Raw genomic sequence first — 16972 nt, forward strand, 5'->3', positions numbered from 1 at the left:
CAGTTATTCACATGATACTTATATCTACAACGTCTTACCATCGCATTGTAACAAACGAAAACAATTATAATTAAGATTTCCAAGAATATCATATATAAACATAATGAACCCAACTGGAAACACTTCTCAAAATGTATAATTCCTATAACATGGGACTCTAGCAAATAATTCTCAGAACTCGATTCACAAATGTCAAATAATTACTCACAAAATTACAACAACAATCTCGTCTATGGTAGATGTACGTTGACTGCAGGACACTTGACAAGAAGTGACCGGAGTTCTGCAAGGTGATTGCCTAGGCCACTAACATGTGATATTTTCTCTGGCGAACCAACTTCAAGAGAACTAGTAGTATCAGAGATTTCACTCTGTTCTCTATCTTTTTTCGCAATCATATCATCGTACAAATACCCGAGGGCATCTTTCGTTGAAATAGAATGCACAGATTCAAACAATCTTTGAAATCCATTTCTTTGTTCTTCTGTTTCAATCAACTTCTCCCTTAAACCATCTGGAAGGCAAGCCAGCGCACTATGGATGGAAGATACCCCAGAATGGATAGAGAAGAAAACAAAACTAAAGTAAGATATATAGAAATTCCAAACAGTACAAAGATTTATGCAAGCGAGATATTACTACAAAATAATATTTGCTTCTTTATATTACCTAGTAACACCTCTGACAAGACCCCAGTTGTACCCAACAAGGACCGATTTCTTAAAGCCAATATTAAATCCCTCTTGTGAAGAAGCTTCTTTTCCCGCTATTACACCATCACGGTAACCAGTCTACATATCAACAAATTAAGCACATATTAGAGAACTACCTGAATTATGCCCGTAAAACAACTAACTAAACCCACGTAATGACGAAAGTATGTCTGAACTGTCAAACAACCGTATGGTATTGGTTATGTCTCCTCTGCCATTCCCTGCCCAAAGCAGATTGTTCATGCAATTCATCGTCAGAAGCACACCAAGATGCATCTTCATCACATGGCTCAACTCTATCATGGTCTGCAAGAAAACATTAAAAAGATTACTTACTACAGAGAACAGCAAAACCACAGCAGTTATACACTAACGCATTTACTTATCTACGGCTGACTATAAGATGAAATTAACAAATATCATATGTGGATCACCGTTATACGGAAAAAATGGTGCTTTAAACAATTAAAATACCGTGTAGATCACTTTCTATACTGTTCGCACTGGGTGTAGGATCCAATTGTATTTTTTCTAGGCTTAAACTTTCTGAGTAGAGCTCATGAGCAAAACTTCCCTCCATCTGTTACAGCATAAAGCAAACACCAAAATCAAAATTACTATAAGAGCAAAGACTGATGTAACATCGAGCTTCTAAACACTAACTTTAACAGGAAAATGTACAAGAAAATTAGAAGAGGAATGTGTTTTAATGATACAATCCTAGAACATAAAATCCAGAAGACGTAAAGACCATGACCACCGGAAAAAACCAATGCAAACTACATAGCCTCAAGCACAAAGCTAATAAGAGCATAGTATATTCACCAAAAGCTCAAGAACACTACAAGTTCAACCTGATACATATTATGTCCGGTCCCGAAACCTAGGACATGACTTGGTTGTGGATTATGTTACAGGAAAATGGCATCTATTAATACTTTTAGTAGTGTCCCGTCGTTTTAGTTTTCCTTTGATTCCTAAATTTACAGAACCTAAAACAATTCAAGTAACCATGTTCATATCCTCGGCTACAACCGAACCTCCCCTTCCCTCCAAATGCATTTCCCCATCACAGATACTATAATCATATCACATAGAACATACTGGTCCTCAATCCCCATTACTAAAGCCGTACGATTAATATCCATCACTCCAAAGGGACAAATGCCATACACACAACCACAAAGGAAAAAATACCACTCCGTTGGAGCGACACACGGTGCACTCTCGTTGCCATACTTGAATACAACTTCATCAAATTCCATTTGATCAATCCGCAATCGCATGCCAAGCAGAAAAAGAAACATAAAATCCAACATTCCATTCAAATGATTCCATTGAGATAAAACTTTCAATTTCCAAAAGGTTGTAGTAATTGAACTCAAATCATATAAAACACTTGAGAAATTCAACTCTAAACATCTCAATTAACGATTAAAATTAAGATTAATCGTAAAACAATTCAAACAGTTCTAAACAATCGTCAAGATTATATCAAAATAAATCACACCACCATAAAGTTACACAAAGAGAGAGAGGGGAGATGGGAGAAAGAGAGTGAAACTGACCTGGAGAAAAATAAAAAAATGGAGAGGAGGAGAAGCTGCAGAGGTTACAACACTTTGTTAACGCCAACAGGTTTTGGACCATGCGCCTTCGGCTCGTAGAAGAAGATGACTTGAACGCACCGTTTCAGCCTTTAAGAGTGTGCTCCAATAAGATAAAAAGAAAAAATCCAGATGTCAAATAGCCACTGGCTGGAACACCAACTTACGTGGAGTTCCCGGAACCCCGAAATATTTCTCCACCCTCTGAGGAGCCGGAGAAGATTTGTGTAATGGTTGTTGGGCCCTTTATGGGCTTATGACGTGCTATTTATTTTTCGCCCGGCCTCTTGGTGCATCTCCTGTCGCTTCTAATACAAGATTTTTTTTCGATAAACGATAATGTTAGAGGATTAAATTGTAAATGTAACGGTAGGAAAATTGATGTTGGCACTAAAATGCAAAGAAGAAAAGGGAAAAATTGCATTTTACAACCCAAGTTGGTCCATCAACACAAAGATCCCCCCATGGTTTGGCGATCTTAGATTTGACACATTTTATTATGCTCACTTTGTAGAAGGGAAATTTTATTTAGACCCATTTATCCTATTTCTATACCTAATTTATTATTTATTATTTTGAAATTCCAAATGTGCCAAATAATTCTCTTTCTACCTCCAACAAAAAGAAAAAGATAATAATAATAATTTAGCAATAGGTAACTCCAGCCACCTTATTTCTTCAAACCTCAACCACCTAGTTTCTAACCTCCCCAACGCCACCTCCCTTACCACCCACAAAAATTTGGAAATTAGAACATTATTCCTAACAACCCACGATTAAAAAACCCAAAAGAAACATGTCAATATTTTTTTTCTTTTGTTTTTTGGAAAAATTAATGGTATTATTAGCATATGGTCCAACACAATTAGATTTGACACGTCAACAATTTCAGCATAATTTGGACATGTTAGAAGGACTGCATGGAAGAGAGAGATATTGTGTGGCCGGCAAAAGGTCGGCAAAGGGACATTGATGGCTAAGATCTTTGGGGGTTTCATTGTGGGTGATAAGAAGATGGCGGTGGAGGGGGGGGATTGGGGAGGGGTAGAAATTGGGGGTGGTTAGAGTTTGGAGTAATGGCATGGCCCGGGATATCTACTGTTGAAATTTTATATTTTATATTTTTGTTCTTTTTCATTATGGGTGTAGATAGAAAATTGTTGGGCAGATTCAAAATTTCAAGATTAAAAACTATAAGTTGGGTGTAAAAAGATGATAAATGAATTTGAATAAAATTTCCCTTTGCAGAATTGTGTTACTTTAACATTCTGACCACGCTTTCTCTTCTTTGCCTAAACTTGGAAAGCCCCTATCTACCATGCTTTCTCAATCAAGCGTTGGATGCCAGAACAAGAAAGTCAATCATTAGGAGCAATTGCATTCCATACTTACCAACCACAAAAAGTCGAATGTTTTGAGGAATTATATTGCAAACCAATCGCAAAGTAGACCCGTAACAGGCTGGTAAAACCAGGAGAGAATCTCTCTTTGCACCCAATGCATAATCGTCCACCATAAATTGAAATGAAGAAACATAGGTATGATAACAATAAAGATTGCATTACTTTGTGGGCTTTCTTTTCTTTTTTGTTTCCAAAAATGAAGATGAGTATTTACCAAGTTTTATCGAGGAAAATCACCCGACTGTTGCATCTTCCAACATATCGATGTGGTACAATGAGGTTAGTTGGGATTCGCCATGTTCTTCATTGGACTCAAGATCACAAGCATCTTCAACATATCCAGATCGCCTCATCTGTTCAAGGAGCAACTTCAAAACATAATGTATTTCTTTCCTTTGAGGATGCCGTTTGTCTTTCACTAGGAAAACATGCACATGGCCCTGTATTTCAATCCACCTACAACTTGGTTGCTTGATAACTCCTCGTTGCCTCGTCAGCTTCCTTACTCGTACAACATCAGCCCATATCCCGAGCTCAGCATACATATTTGAGAGAAGAACATATGGTCTAGAGTTCTTAGGTTCAATATCTAAGAGTTTCTCCGCCACATACTCCCCTAAGGTAATGTTACGATGAACTTTACAAGCAGCAAGCAAAGACCCCCATATAACAGCATTAGGTTCAATTGGCATGTCCTCTATCAAATTTTTGGCATCATTAAGGCAACCAGCTTGACCGAGCAGATCAACCATACATGTATAATGGTCAGTCAATGGTACCAAACCATGTTCCTCACTCATAAAGTAAAAATACTTTTTTCCTTCATTGATATGTCCCTTTCCTCGATCTGATGCTAACCATTTTTCTAAATATTTCAAGAGCTTCAGTCCCGTAACCATTTTGTGCATACCCCATAATCATGGCATTCCAAGAGACATAATCCCCTTCCAACATGTTTATAAAAACTCGATAGCCATCTTCAACAGATCCGCATTTCATATATATGTCTATTAGAGAATTTTCGACAAAAATATCAGGCTCTTCACCGGCCTTGAATGAAATCCGTGCTTCAATACGTGTACATGAACCAGCCTGCCAAGCTGCATATCAACAAGATATGCACAAGCATTGAGTAGATTCCCAAATATATAGTGGGTTGGCAAAACAGACTCATTTTTCATGAGGAGAAAAAGTCCAAAGGCTTCTTCATATTCCCCATTCGGTGTGTAACCTGTAATAAGTGTGTTCCAGGAGACTATATTTCTTTCCATTATCCTTGAAAACATCAATCTTGCAGCTTTTACCCTTGCTGATTTTGCATATCCACTTACCATGGAAGTTTCTGAGACAACATTTCTAACATGCATCCCATCAAAAATCCATCTGGCTTCTTTTACTCTTTTGCATACATATCAACTAATGCATTGCCTAAAACAAGATCATCCCTGTATTTAGCACATTTTACAACACAAGCATGAATTTGCTGCCCTTCCTTTATTGCTGACAAGTTTGCGCATGCATTCACCACACTGACTAAAGTTAGTTTATCCGGTTTGAACCCACACTCCATCATCAGCACAAAAACTTCTAGGGCTTCACTTGCTAGGCCATTTTGCTGATAACAAGTAATTAAATTGTTCCAAGAAACAGTATTCTGGTCATTCATCCCATAAAAAACTCAGTTTGCACAAGAAACACTCCTACATTTAGAGTGCTGTGATATTTGGAAGATTTGTATATTGATTGTGTATAAGAAATTACAAGGGCATGAAATATATACAAGAAAAGAGGTGTTGTGAGTCACACGGAAGACATCACACACCATACTTAGACCCATGCTTTGTACAATCTAAGTCTTAGCTACTTTACATCATGACCCTAAATGTTATAACACATGCTAACCCATACTTAGATATTAGGTATTCTAACACTCCCCATTAAGCGAAGGCTAGCTGGACCAAAAGAGTGTTAAACTGAACACGAGACAATCCTTTGGTGAATATATTTTCTAGTTGATCTTTGCTTTGAACAAACATAGGTTGAATGACATTGGATTGGGTTTTTTCTCGAACAAAATGATAGTCCATTTCAATGTGTGTGGTTCTTTCATGGAAAACAGGATTTGATGCAATGTAAATAACAGCTTGATTATCACAGAAAAAAGGCATAAGTTGTGTTGTCTTGAACCCTAAGCTATTGAGCAAACCTTGCAGCCAAATCAACTTATAGGTAGTAAAGGCCATGGCATGATATTCAGCTTCTGCACTTGATCGAGCTATCACATTTTGTTTTTTTGTTTTTCCATGCACCAAATTTCCCCTAACAATGTGAGCATTTCCAACCTTTTTCATCATAATCCCAGTCCCAATGGTACCCTTCAAGTAACGCAAGATCATTCGAACAGCTTGTAAATGAACTGATCGAGAAGAATGCATGAATTGACTAACTAGGCTCACAACATGCATAATATCAGGATGAGTAATGGTAAGGTGAATAAGTTTCCCTACCAATCTCTGGTATAAGCCAACATCTGTCAACAAATCTACATCCAATCCCAGTTTCTTTTTGCAAGCAATTGGAGTTGCCATTGGTTTTGCTTCAAGCATTTTTTATTCTTGGAGTAAATCTAATATGTACTTGCGTTGATTCAAGAGCAAGCCTTTACTAGATGAAGCAATTTCAATTCCTATAAAGTACTTCAGAGTTCCTAGATCCTTGATTGCAAACTTTCCGTGGAGAATACCCTTAAGCCTCTGAATTTCTGTCAAATTGTCACAAGTCACAATGAGATCATCAACATAGATGAGAGCGACAAGTTTACCTGCTGAACTATCTTTCACAAACAATGAGGAATCTACATTGCTCTTTTTAAACCTAATGCCCTCTAACACAGAACTTAGCTTGGCATACCAAGCTTGAGATGATTGCTTAAGACCATAAATAACCTTGTGTAATTTGCAAAACCATGCCATTTCCTTCTTGTGGATGTCCCGGAGGCAAATGCATGTAGACATCTTCTTTAAGTTCTCCATGCAGGAAGGCATTCTTAACATCCATTTGAAATAAAGGCCAATCATGGTTGACATCAACTGAGAGAAGCACTCTCACTGAGTTTATCTTTGCCACATGAGTAAAGGTTTCCTTGTAATTTACACCATAGGTTTGAGTAAAACCTCTAGCCACCAATCTAGCTTTGTGTCTCTTCACTGAACCATCACTCTTGAATTTGGTCTTGTACACCCATCTACACCCAACAGCTTTCATCCCCTTAGGTAGCTTAGTGATGCTCTAAGTTTTGCTTTCATTTAAAGCCTTAAGCTCCTCATCCATCGCTGTTTGCCAGATCAATTGGGAATTAACTTCTTGGAATAAGCTTAGTTCAGATGAAGCTGAGATTTTGCTTAGGAAAGTAGCATGAGAGGGAGATACCTTTGAGTATTCAAGATACTTTTCTATAGGATATCTTGAAGTGTAGCTTACATAATCTTTAAACCAGGTTGGCTTACCTCGATTTCTACTAGGGTTTCTCCTAGGAATGTTCACTTCAGGAGTAGTAGCAAGATTCTCTTTGGACAAAATGTGATTCTGGTCAGTGCCTTCAGCTGATTCATTATCAACGAGTATATCAAATGGTTGATCACACTCAACTAGAGCAATTGAGATTTCTTTGTTGCTTGGTAGGTTTGAAACCGAATGGTGATGAGGTTGCAAGTTGGTTTCTATAATTGGCATGGGAATTTGGCCAAGAAAATCCTCCCCTAAAAGATCTTCATCCCTGGTACTTGCAAAGAAAGGAACTTTCTCATCAAAACTCACATCTCTAGACACAATGAGTTTATTGCGTTTTGTATCATAACACTTGTATCCCTTTTGAACAGATGAGTATCCTAGGAATACACACTTTGCAGCTATAGGATCCAATTTGTCTTGATGCAAGCTTTGAATATGAACAAAACAAACACATCCAAACACTCGAAGATGAGACAAGTTGATTTTCCTGCCCTTAAGTGTTTCAAGAGGTGACTTGAATTTGAGAACTTTGCTTGGAATTCTATTAATCACATATATAGCAGAAGAATCCCATGTGACCAAAATTTCTTGGGTACACTCATTTGAAGCATAAGTGATCGAGTTTTTTTTCTTCTAGAAGATCACAGTTCTTCCTTTCTGCCACTCCGTTTTGTTGTGGAGAACCAACACAACTTGTTTGATGAATTATTCCATGGCAAGTTAGATATTGAGTAAAGGCATTGGACATATACTCAGTACCATTGTCTAACCTTAGAACTTTAAGTTGAGTTGAGAATTGATTTGTAACAAGACTATGAAATTCTTAGAACACAAAAATAACTTCATTTTTGGATTTCAACAAATACAACCAAGTACATCTTGAGAAATCATCAACAAAAGTGACAAAATATTTAAAACCATCAAAGGAATCCAAGGCTGCAGGGCCCCAAACATCAGAGTGCACAATCTCAAAAGGTTTACATGACTTGGTTAATGAGGAATCAAATGGCAACCTCGCTTGTTTTGAAAAATGGCAAACTTCACAATCTTGAGTCATCACATTCCCTGAAGTTCCGAAGAGATGTGATTGCACAAGATTATAAGGATGCCTTAATCGTTTATGCCATATAGATGATTCTGCAAAAATCCAACTTGAAGACCTCTAGCTTCAACAGGTTGCAAGGAAAGCATATATAGGCCATCTTTATAAATGCCCTCACCAATCTTCTTCTTTGTTATACGATCCTAGAAAACCACATTGAATGGCGAGAATATAACATCACAGTTTAAAGAATTGGTCAACTTTCCAACTGACAGAAGTTGGAATGGAAAAAAGGGCACATATAGAGTAGTCGATTCAACATTTGTATCAAATATCTTAACTTTTCCTTTACCCAAGACTGATACACCAATTCTATTAGCAATAGAAACAAACAGTGGAATAATTGCATCTTTAAACTCATGCATATCTCTTTTTATATTTGTCATGTGGTCAATTGCTCCAGAGTTTATTATCCAATTTGCAAGATTTTTGGATGTAAGTGCAGTACTAAATGAATTTAGAATACCTGACCTATCAGTGGAAGATGATGCCTTTGTCTGAAGAAATTTTGTGAACTGTCCAAATAAAACAGCAGTGCTGACTTCACTATTTCCTTTATGAGGATTGTTTCCATCATTCTCATGAACGAAGGAAGTCAACTCACTTAAGATAGCCGAGGGATTAGATATGAAGGTCTCAGTAGTTGAGGTAGTCTGTGAGCAAGAGACCTGACTTGCACTACGACCAGACTTGGTTTGCTTGACAAAGTTAGGTTTAAGATGTGGATACAAAACCAACAAGTGTCTCTGAGATGATTCTTCTGCCCACAATGGTTGCATTGCATCTTTCATTTCTTTCCTTTAAAGTTTTTCCCTTCGAACCTTCTGTCACTTGCAGCGAAGGCTCTGGACTCAGGGTTACTAACTTTAGTACTCATAACTTTTGTTCTTACTTCTTCTCGCTGGATAATAGTGCATACAATATTGAGAGATGGCAATTCAACACTCATCAATATGTGGCTTCGCATGTCTTCATAAGCAGAGCAAGACTGGACAGGAGCTGAAAGATCTTGTCTTATTCAGCTCGCTTAAGGAGGACTGCTGGATCTGTGGTGTGAGGATGATAAAGATTCAACTCATTCCATAGAGACTTCAGTCTTCTTAAGTGCTCAATAAAATACTTTCCATCTTGATTCAGAAGAGAAAGACTCTTTTGCAGCTGAATTATCTTGGCTGCATAGTTTTGATTTCCATACATCTCCTTGACAGCCTTCCATAAATCAAAGGCTGATTCTGAGAAATTGAAGATTTATGATACCTTTGAGCCCATCGAGTTGAGCAACCAGGTCATGACGAGCTGATCTTTGCACAACCACTCTTCATACTTAGGATCACCAACCTCGGGAGCTACGACAGTTCTATTGATGAAACCAAGCTTAGATCTTCCTCTAAGAGCTAAAGTAACAGCTCTTGACCAAGGAAGATAATTAAACTCAGTTAGAAGTATAGAGCAAAGGCGTTGATTGGGATTTCCATCAGCTTCACTTGAGGAGGCTGATGAAGGAACAAGGATGTTCTCGGATCAAGCATCAAGAATATTTTCTTCTTCCATTTCAAAGGATTTCAAAGAACAGGTTCTTTAGGAAGCTTGCTCTAATACCATGTGATATTTGGAAGATTTGTATATTGATTGTGTATAAGAAATTACAAGGGCATGAAATATATACATGAGAAAAGTTGATATGAGTCACATGAAAGACATCACACACCATACTTAGACCCATGTTTTGTACAGTCGAAGTCCTAGCTTCTTTACGTCATGACCCTAACTGCTATAACACATGCTAACCCATACTTAGATATTAGGTATTCTAACAAGTACATACCGATAAGTGCAGACCCCATGTATACATCTGATGAGTACGAGGATTTTGCAATTAAAGCATGAATTTGTACACCATTTTCAACTCTCTTAAACCTACACAAGCACTAAGAGCATTACCAAAAGAGTATTCATTTGGCACAAAATCCTCCCTATGCAATCTAGCAAACTAGTCCAAAGCCTTTTCAAAGCGGTGATGCTGGGCAAACCCTGATACCACCGAAGTCCATGAGCACTGGTCAGGCACATGCATTAACCTGAAAATCTGCACAGCCACATCAATTAGACCCAACTTTGTTAATACGCTTCTAATAGAGTTCCAGGTGAAAATGTTCCTTTCAGGCATTGTATCAAACAGTTTGCGTGCATCATCCAAGCGGCCACATTTTCCATAAGCATCAATGAACCTATTATGGATAAAAATCTTTGAGGAAAATTGGATCTTGATAATACATGCATGGATGCGACGTGCATCACGTGCAAACTTGGTTCGATCGGATGCACGAATCCAAAAGCTTCACAAAGGGTGTGGAGTCGAGGAAATAGAGATCACCCACAAGATGTATGAACAATCCATGTCTAGTTCCGATTTCGGGGTTTTTGAACTTTAATCATCGTAAATGATTGAAATTTTATTAAAATATGATGTTAGATTATTAATTGTTTCTTGTTATAAATTGGCGGAAGAGGGAGAAAACATTGCCGGATGTGAAGTGGAACAAAATCAGAGTATCATAATTTTTTGTTATTTTTACTTGTTTTGGGTATGAGAGATGGATACAAAAGAAAACGAGTGAAAAAAATTTATATGGTTTTTTTCTACAGTTGTTTGCGCTTTTTGTTGTTCACAAGAAAGGACTGAAGCTAAGTTTTTTTCAATTTATTTTTCAGAGTCTAAACATGGCTCCTTTATACAGGCAAATATCACCGTCTCATAGATATTGTAGCAAAATTGTAAGTACTATTCCACCCTTATGCAATGAACCATTTTACCCACATGGGTATCCATACTTTACTTACAACACTCTTCCTTGGATGCCTATGCACCATCGATCAGTTGCCTCATAAAAACCTTGCTAGGAAAAAACCAATAGAAAAACTCTTGTTGAAAAAAAAAAAGTACAACTTTGTTTAGATTATTGGATTATTAATACAATGTTGGGTGCACTTTTGTTGCCTCGTTAAAATCTTGCTAGGAAAAATTATTTAGGGGGTCATATGTAAAAGTTGACAAACATTTCTTAAACGTATAATAACCTTAAAAATCAAACTGTAGTTTCATTATTCATAACTTATAGAACAAAAACAATAAAAGTTACAATTGTCCACTATATAGTCTAAAATAATCCCAAAAATTCTAGAGGCTACACATGGACTTTTGCTTAAGAAAGACAAGATTGCCCTCATTAAATGGGCATATTCCTTAGATACTCTCACGAGCAGCTCACACCCATGAAGTTCACTGCAACTGAATACGACTGCCCAAAACTCACCTGCCTTTGGCAAGAAAAAGTCAAAGCATTAAAGATGATGGTTAATTACCCAAATCCTTTATGTAATACATTCTCGATTGACTCCATTCAAGTAAGCAATCCCTATTTAAATCAATTAGGGATGATTACTCCATTATCTCAAGATATTTATTTCCTATTTAATATCTTGAGAATATTTCTCCATAAACTTTTACCAATAGGATGCTTCCATGTGTAGGGTAAAAACCCTAACACCATGGCGGGCCACTCCCCTGTATACCTCATATTCTATCAAATTTCGGTAAGCTTTTGTTACCTCTAAAAGTCCTAAACACTTTACTCTTCTCAGAAAAATTAACTTAGGCATTAGAGATCCATTGGCCTCCCATCTACCTCGTGGGTGCATGAGGCTTAGGTCTTTGATCAAAGGTATTGATTATTTTGCAGGTGCATTTTCGCCATTTTCGTCAAAAGTTAGAGACAGCGAAAATTTGCATTGACAAATTGGTTCTTTCATTGAGAGCTGATTCAAATAGTCGAATAAGCCTCTTGCATTTAGTTTCTAGAATTTTCTGTTATGTTGAATTTCTCACACGTCATATCAATTAATTTTTCCTAGAAAAGTTTCTTGATCAATCCCAGAGAAAGGATACAATGGTAGGAAATTCTGAAACCGCGACGAACGGAACCCTATACGTATAAGGATTTGGACCAGAGAGTAGAGACGATGAGATAGCCCCGAGACGGCGATCCTGAAGGCTCAATGCAACAGCAGGAAGAGCAACGCCAGCACCGTCACCGTGACCCAGCAGCCACTGCAAGGCCACCAGGCCACGACCCTGATGCATGCATCATTGCCTTTGCAACAGCCCAATCCTCAAAACCCTGGGCAGGAGGCCCAGAGCTTGGCAGCTACCACAGCAAGCCGAATGCAGGAGGCTTAGCCCATTACAACAGCAAGCCCAGTCTCACGGTAGCCCAACAAAGCTGGCTTAGTTAGCAGGAGCAACCTACCAGGAGGTAGCCCAACCCCACTGACACGCCCTAACCCCGATATCCCCACATAACAGGGTAGGCACATGCTGGCCAACACTTGAGGGTGACGAAGCCATTTTAAACACGGATACTAATAAAATATATGCAATTAGAACGATTATACCAAAGTAGGAACGTGTTCAAAGCATACAACCAACTAAAAATAATATGAAAGAATGACTATAAAAATATATGAACCAGGAAATGATACCTATACTGAGAAGACTCGAGGATTACTACGCTGAAGTGCCCTAATGCCGGGATCATATGCCTCGATCCTAACTCTTGAGGGGTGCGCAAAAACAGAAAAGGTGAGTGGACCATAATTTATAATAATACTAATAATACAAAAACCAGTTTATTTTAGAACATACTAACCCCTTATTTTGAAAACACATATATAATACTACATATAAGTTTTATGAAAAACCCTAGCATGCCATGAAAAATATTTGTGAAACATGTACGTGTAAAACCATGCTCAATAATGCTGAAAACGTTGCCCGAAGGAAAATCCGTAAATCTCCTCAATACTGTACTCTTTAGGGGTATCATAGTTGCCTGAAGGCAGTACCTGTCCATCACCTGAAGGTGAAACTGTACAACACTGGGTTACGCCAATGAAGAAACATGGTAGGCCTCATTACTCGAAGGTGAAGCTGTATAAAATAGCATCCATCCACACCGACACTAGCCGGGCTAGTGAAGCTGTCCGACACTACTTTCAGCAATGAAACTGAGGGTATATCATATATCATATCTCACTCCTCCTCATCAATTGTGTCATTCGGCCATAGACATCTATACCCGTGTTGTGTGGATGTGTCGTATGATAACCCACTAGATAAGTGCCAAAAACATATCTCAAAACTCGTATCAAACATCGGAGCTCAAAAGCTCAAACCTCGTCTCATAAATCCATGGAAAATCATATTCATAAATCCATAATAAACAAATACGTGAATCCATAGAATTTCATAAACGAAAATCCAATGATTCATAACCTTTAGTAATATAAAAATCCAATAAATCGTAATTATTCCGTAAAAGCAATTTAAATAAATCTTAAGTATGAAAATCCGTATAACATAATATAAATCATGCTCCATTCATAAAACATGCAATGCATGCTAGGCTAATATCTTATAAAAATATAAAAGTTTAGAAGGGGTCCACTCACGTATTTTATTGCCCGAGAGCTGCTCGAACTAGCAAGGATTGTGCCACTTCTTATCGACGTACCTAAGCACAAATAGAGGTCATTAGTAAAACTCTATCAAAATAGTCGAATTTGGGGAAAACAGATCAGGGCGTCGAAATTAGCCTAGGAAAGGTCCCTATCGAAACCAGAAAAAGTCAATGTTGACAATCAACAATCAAAGTCAATGGTCAACGCTGACCGGAAGTCAACGGTCGGGTCAAGGTCAACAGTCTAGAGGGTGCAGAGAAGAGAGATGAGGGAAAATGTTCCCTAGGGAGAAACAAGAAGGGGAAAAAAAATAGAGAATGAAAGTTCTACAGAAAGAGAGGGATCACAGGAGAAACTCCCAAAAATGAGGGAAGAAATTGCCACGTGTCAACTCGGGGTTGGTTCAAGGTGAAAATATCTTTCATGACAAAATTACCAAAAATACCCTTATTGCTTTGAGTCTTGTAAAATCTTCGATTTAGCTCCAAATTCACTTCCGCTTGCCTCCCTGCATTCGTAATGATGAGTACTATGAGGCTACGTCAAGGGAATGAATTTTACATGACACAACAAGATGATCAACAAAAGTCAATGTATTTGCCTCGAAGGGCATTTTCATAATTTTACATTTTAAAATTATAAAAGCCATAATATTGTGGGGATGGGTTGTTACACCTAGCTCGCTGCCAGCCAAGCCCAGTCCATGGCAAGCCGAGCCTAAGCTCGCAAGGAGCAAGCCCCAGCCTAGCACGCAGACAAAGCCATTGCGGAAGTTTAGCCCGCCACATTTCACCTTGTTCAAAGGAGATGAAGATCCGAACATGCACCTGATGCACTACTGAAGTGCCATGACCCTCCATGGCAACAAGGATGCTCTCATGTACAAGATCTTTGCCACGATACTCCAAGGCGAGGTGCAAGATTGGTTCCACTTCATGCAGCCATATTCAATCCGGAACTTTAGTGAACTTTCCTTGGTTTTCACTAAGGAATATTTGTCCTATTGCTCGATCAAGAAGAAGTCTGATTACCTCTTTAACATGAAGAATGATCCAGAGGAGTCACTGTGCGCATACATCAAGAGGTTCAAGGTGGAGAAGGCGAAGATCGTCGAATGCGATAACAACATTACAAGCTCAGCTTTCCGGAAGGAACTCCCAGCAGATCACCTATTTTTCGAAGAGCTGATCATGGGCGAGAACTTGACCCATGCAGATTCTTACGCTTTGGTAGAAATGCACTCCCTCTAGGATGAGGCTAAGGGTTCCTAGAAGCCGCTTGAGCATAAAGACAAGGAGCTAGCTCAGAAGAAGGTGGGTGATAAACTACTTAATGATAAGAACAAGCCAGGAAGCAGACACAAAGATCGATCCTTAGTGAAAGAAGGCTATGCACCCAAGGTGTACACCAAGTTTTTAGTCTCGATTAACCAGATCCTTCGCAACTTCAAGGACAAACCATAGTTCAAGATGCCATAGCCCATGAAGGGAGATACCTCCAAGATGGACAGACAAAATACTGTGCATTTCACAGAGATTCAGGGGCACGCAACCAATAACTGCATTACATGGATAAGGTATCTTAAGAAGTTCGTAAAAGAAGGCAAATGCAACCAATATGTCGATAGACCAGCTGTCTGGCCGATGTCGAACTCCCAGCCAAGACGATCTGAATTAACAATATCAGGGCCACCAACAATTCAAAAAAGAAGAAGATCCAACAGGCAAGATCGATCTTTCAGGTTCAAGCTATAGATGTTGTACCTGGACCAATCGTCGACTTCAATGAGTAGGATGCTGAAGGAGTAGACTTTCCCCACGACGATGCCTTAGTGATTTCTCATCGTTGACAAGATGATGGTGGACGACGACAGCTCATTCAATATCTTACAACTATCAGTCATCCAAAAGATGGACCTGGAAAGTACGATGAGACGCAAAACAGAGATCTTGACTAGATTCAATGAACTTACCTCAATTGCCATTAGCACAATCACACTCGACGTAACCAGCCCTCCAATTATCTCATCACAGACCTTCATGATCGTCAGCGACTCATCTCCCCATAACAAGATATTGGGCCGACCTTGGCTAGTGAAGATTGGAGCTATTGGAAAAGATAAGTCAAGTGCTAGTTGGAAACCTTCATTCATTTTTGAGCATTTGGAGTCGCATTTTAATTAGCCTACTTGTCTACATCGTCAATTATTCCAAGCACCAATTTACAACCAAACGAGTAATTCGTTGAGGCAAACATACCCAATTGGGCACAAACACAAATGGGTAATTCTTTGCAAGTCACATTTCCGGCCAACATCCCTGGCATAAGTTATTGTGTTGCGATGCATTTGATCTTTCATATTTGTTTGCCCTCACCTTAGCATTCACATTCATCCTCACCTTTGGGACTGTGTCTTCTCCAATAAAACACCATCATCTCCAGTAACATACCATTGTTCTCATTGACCCTCACCTTTGGGCCTGGTGCGTTGTTCCTAATAACACACCATCATCTCTTGCGACTAACCACCTAAAACTCATGTTTCTTCGTCGTCAGTGGTGCTTATCTTATTGATGTTTATATTTGAACCCATGATCTCTTACTCACATATTACTAGTTGTCATTTGAACCAAATGATTTAATAAGTTTAATGAATCAATCAAATTGTATAACTATAGATAAATAAGTCAATACTACATTAATAAGTTTTGATTTTATGTAAGTAGTGGATCACCCGGTTGGGGTTTTCTTTTTAACCCACTGCGTCTTAGGTTTGAACTCTCCTCCTCTCCTTCTAGTCTAGAGTAAGGATATCACTTGTATTTGAAAAAATAATCATAGAACTAGATTGGGCTAGCCCTATTAAGAGCAACTCCAGCGTTGCAAAGGCCTCCTAGGGCAACTCACTATTGAATAGCCTCCAATGAACAATAACTATCTTTTGCATCTCCATCTCTAAACTGAAAAGCCATGACAATAGGTAATAAAATAATAAAAAATAATTTTATTTGTAATTTCAGATATGATTTTTAATCGGTCTCGTTGTACCACGTGTCATTAAATAAGAAATTACAACCCAAATTATTTGAGAAAATATAAAATTATGGTGTAAGTCGGAAG

At 38.4% G+C, this 16972-nt stretch overlaps 2 protein-coding genes and 1 pseudogene across 2 annotated transcripts; 1 reads left to right on the plus strand and 2 right to left on the minus strand.

Annotated features, from left to right (window-relative positions):
• Positions 1 to 45: 45 nt before the first annotated feature.
• On the minus strand, positions 46 to 2546 carry LOC103431487 (uncharacterized). Its single transcript, XM_029096252.2, has 5 exons — positions 2282 to 2546; positions 1188 to 1293; positions 901 to 1019; positions 670 to 791; positions 46 to 534 (listed from the first exon to the last, which is right to left on the minus strand). The coding sequence occupies exons 2-5, from the start codon at positions 1291 to 1293 to the stop codon at positions 231 to 233; spliced, it is 651 nt and encodes a 216-aa protein (XP_028952085.1). The 5' UTR covers positions 2282 to 2546; the 3' UTR covers positions 46 to 230.
• A 1410-nt stretch (positions 2547 to 3956) lies between these two features.
• LOC103431488 (pentatricopeptide repeat-containing protein At2g13600-like) lies at positions 3957 to 12476 on the minus strand (annotated as a pseudogene).
• Positions 12477 to 14700: 2224 nt separating this feature from the next.
• On the plus strand, positions 14701 to 15102 carry LOC139192074 (uncharacterized). Its single transcript, XM_070813308.1, has one exon. It carries the CDS (start codon positions 14701 to 14703, stop codon positions 15100 to 15102), a length of 402 nt encoding a protein of 133 aa, XP_070669409.1.
• The last annotated feature ends 1870 nt before the right edge of the window (positions 15103 to 16972 follow it).

This window comes from Malus domestica, chromosome 02 (assembly GCF_042453785.1).
Source record: "Malus domestica chromosome 02, GDT2T_hap1".
Lineage (NCBI taxonomy): Eukaryota > Viridiplantae > Streptophyta > Magnoliopsida > Rosales > Rosaceae > Malus > Malus domestica.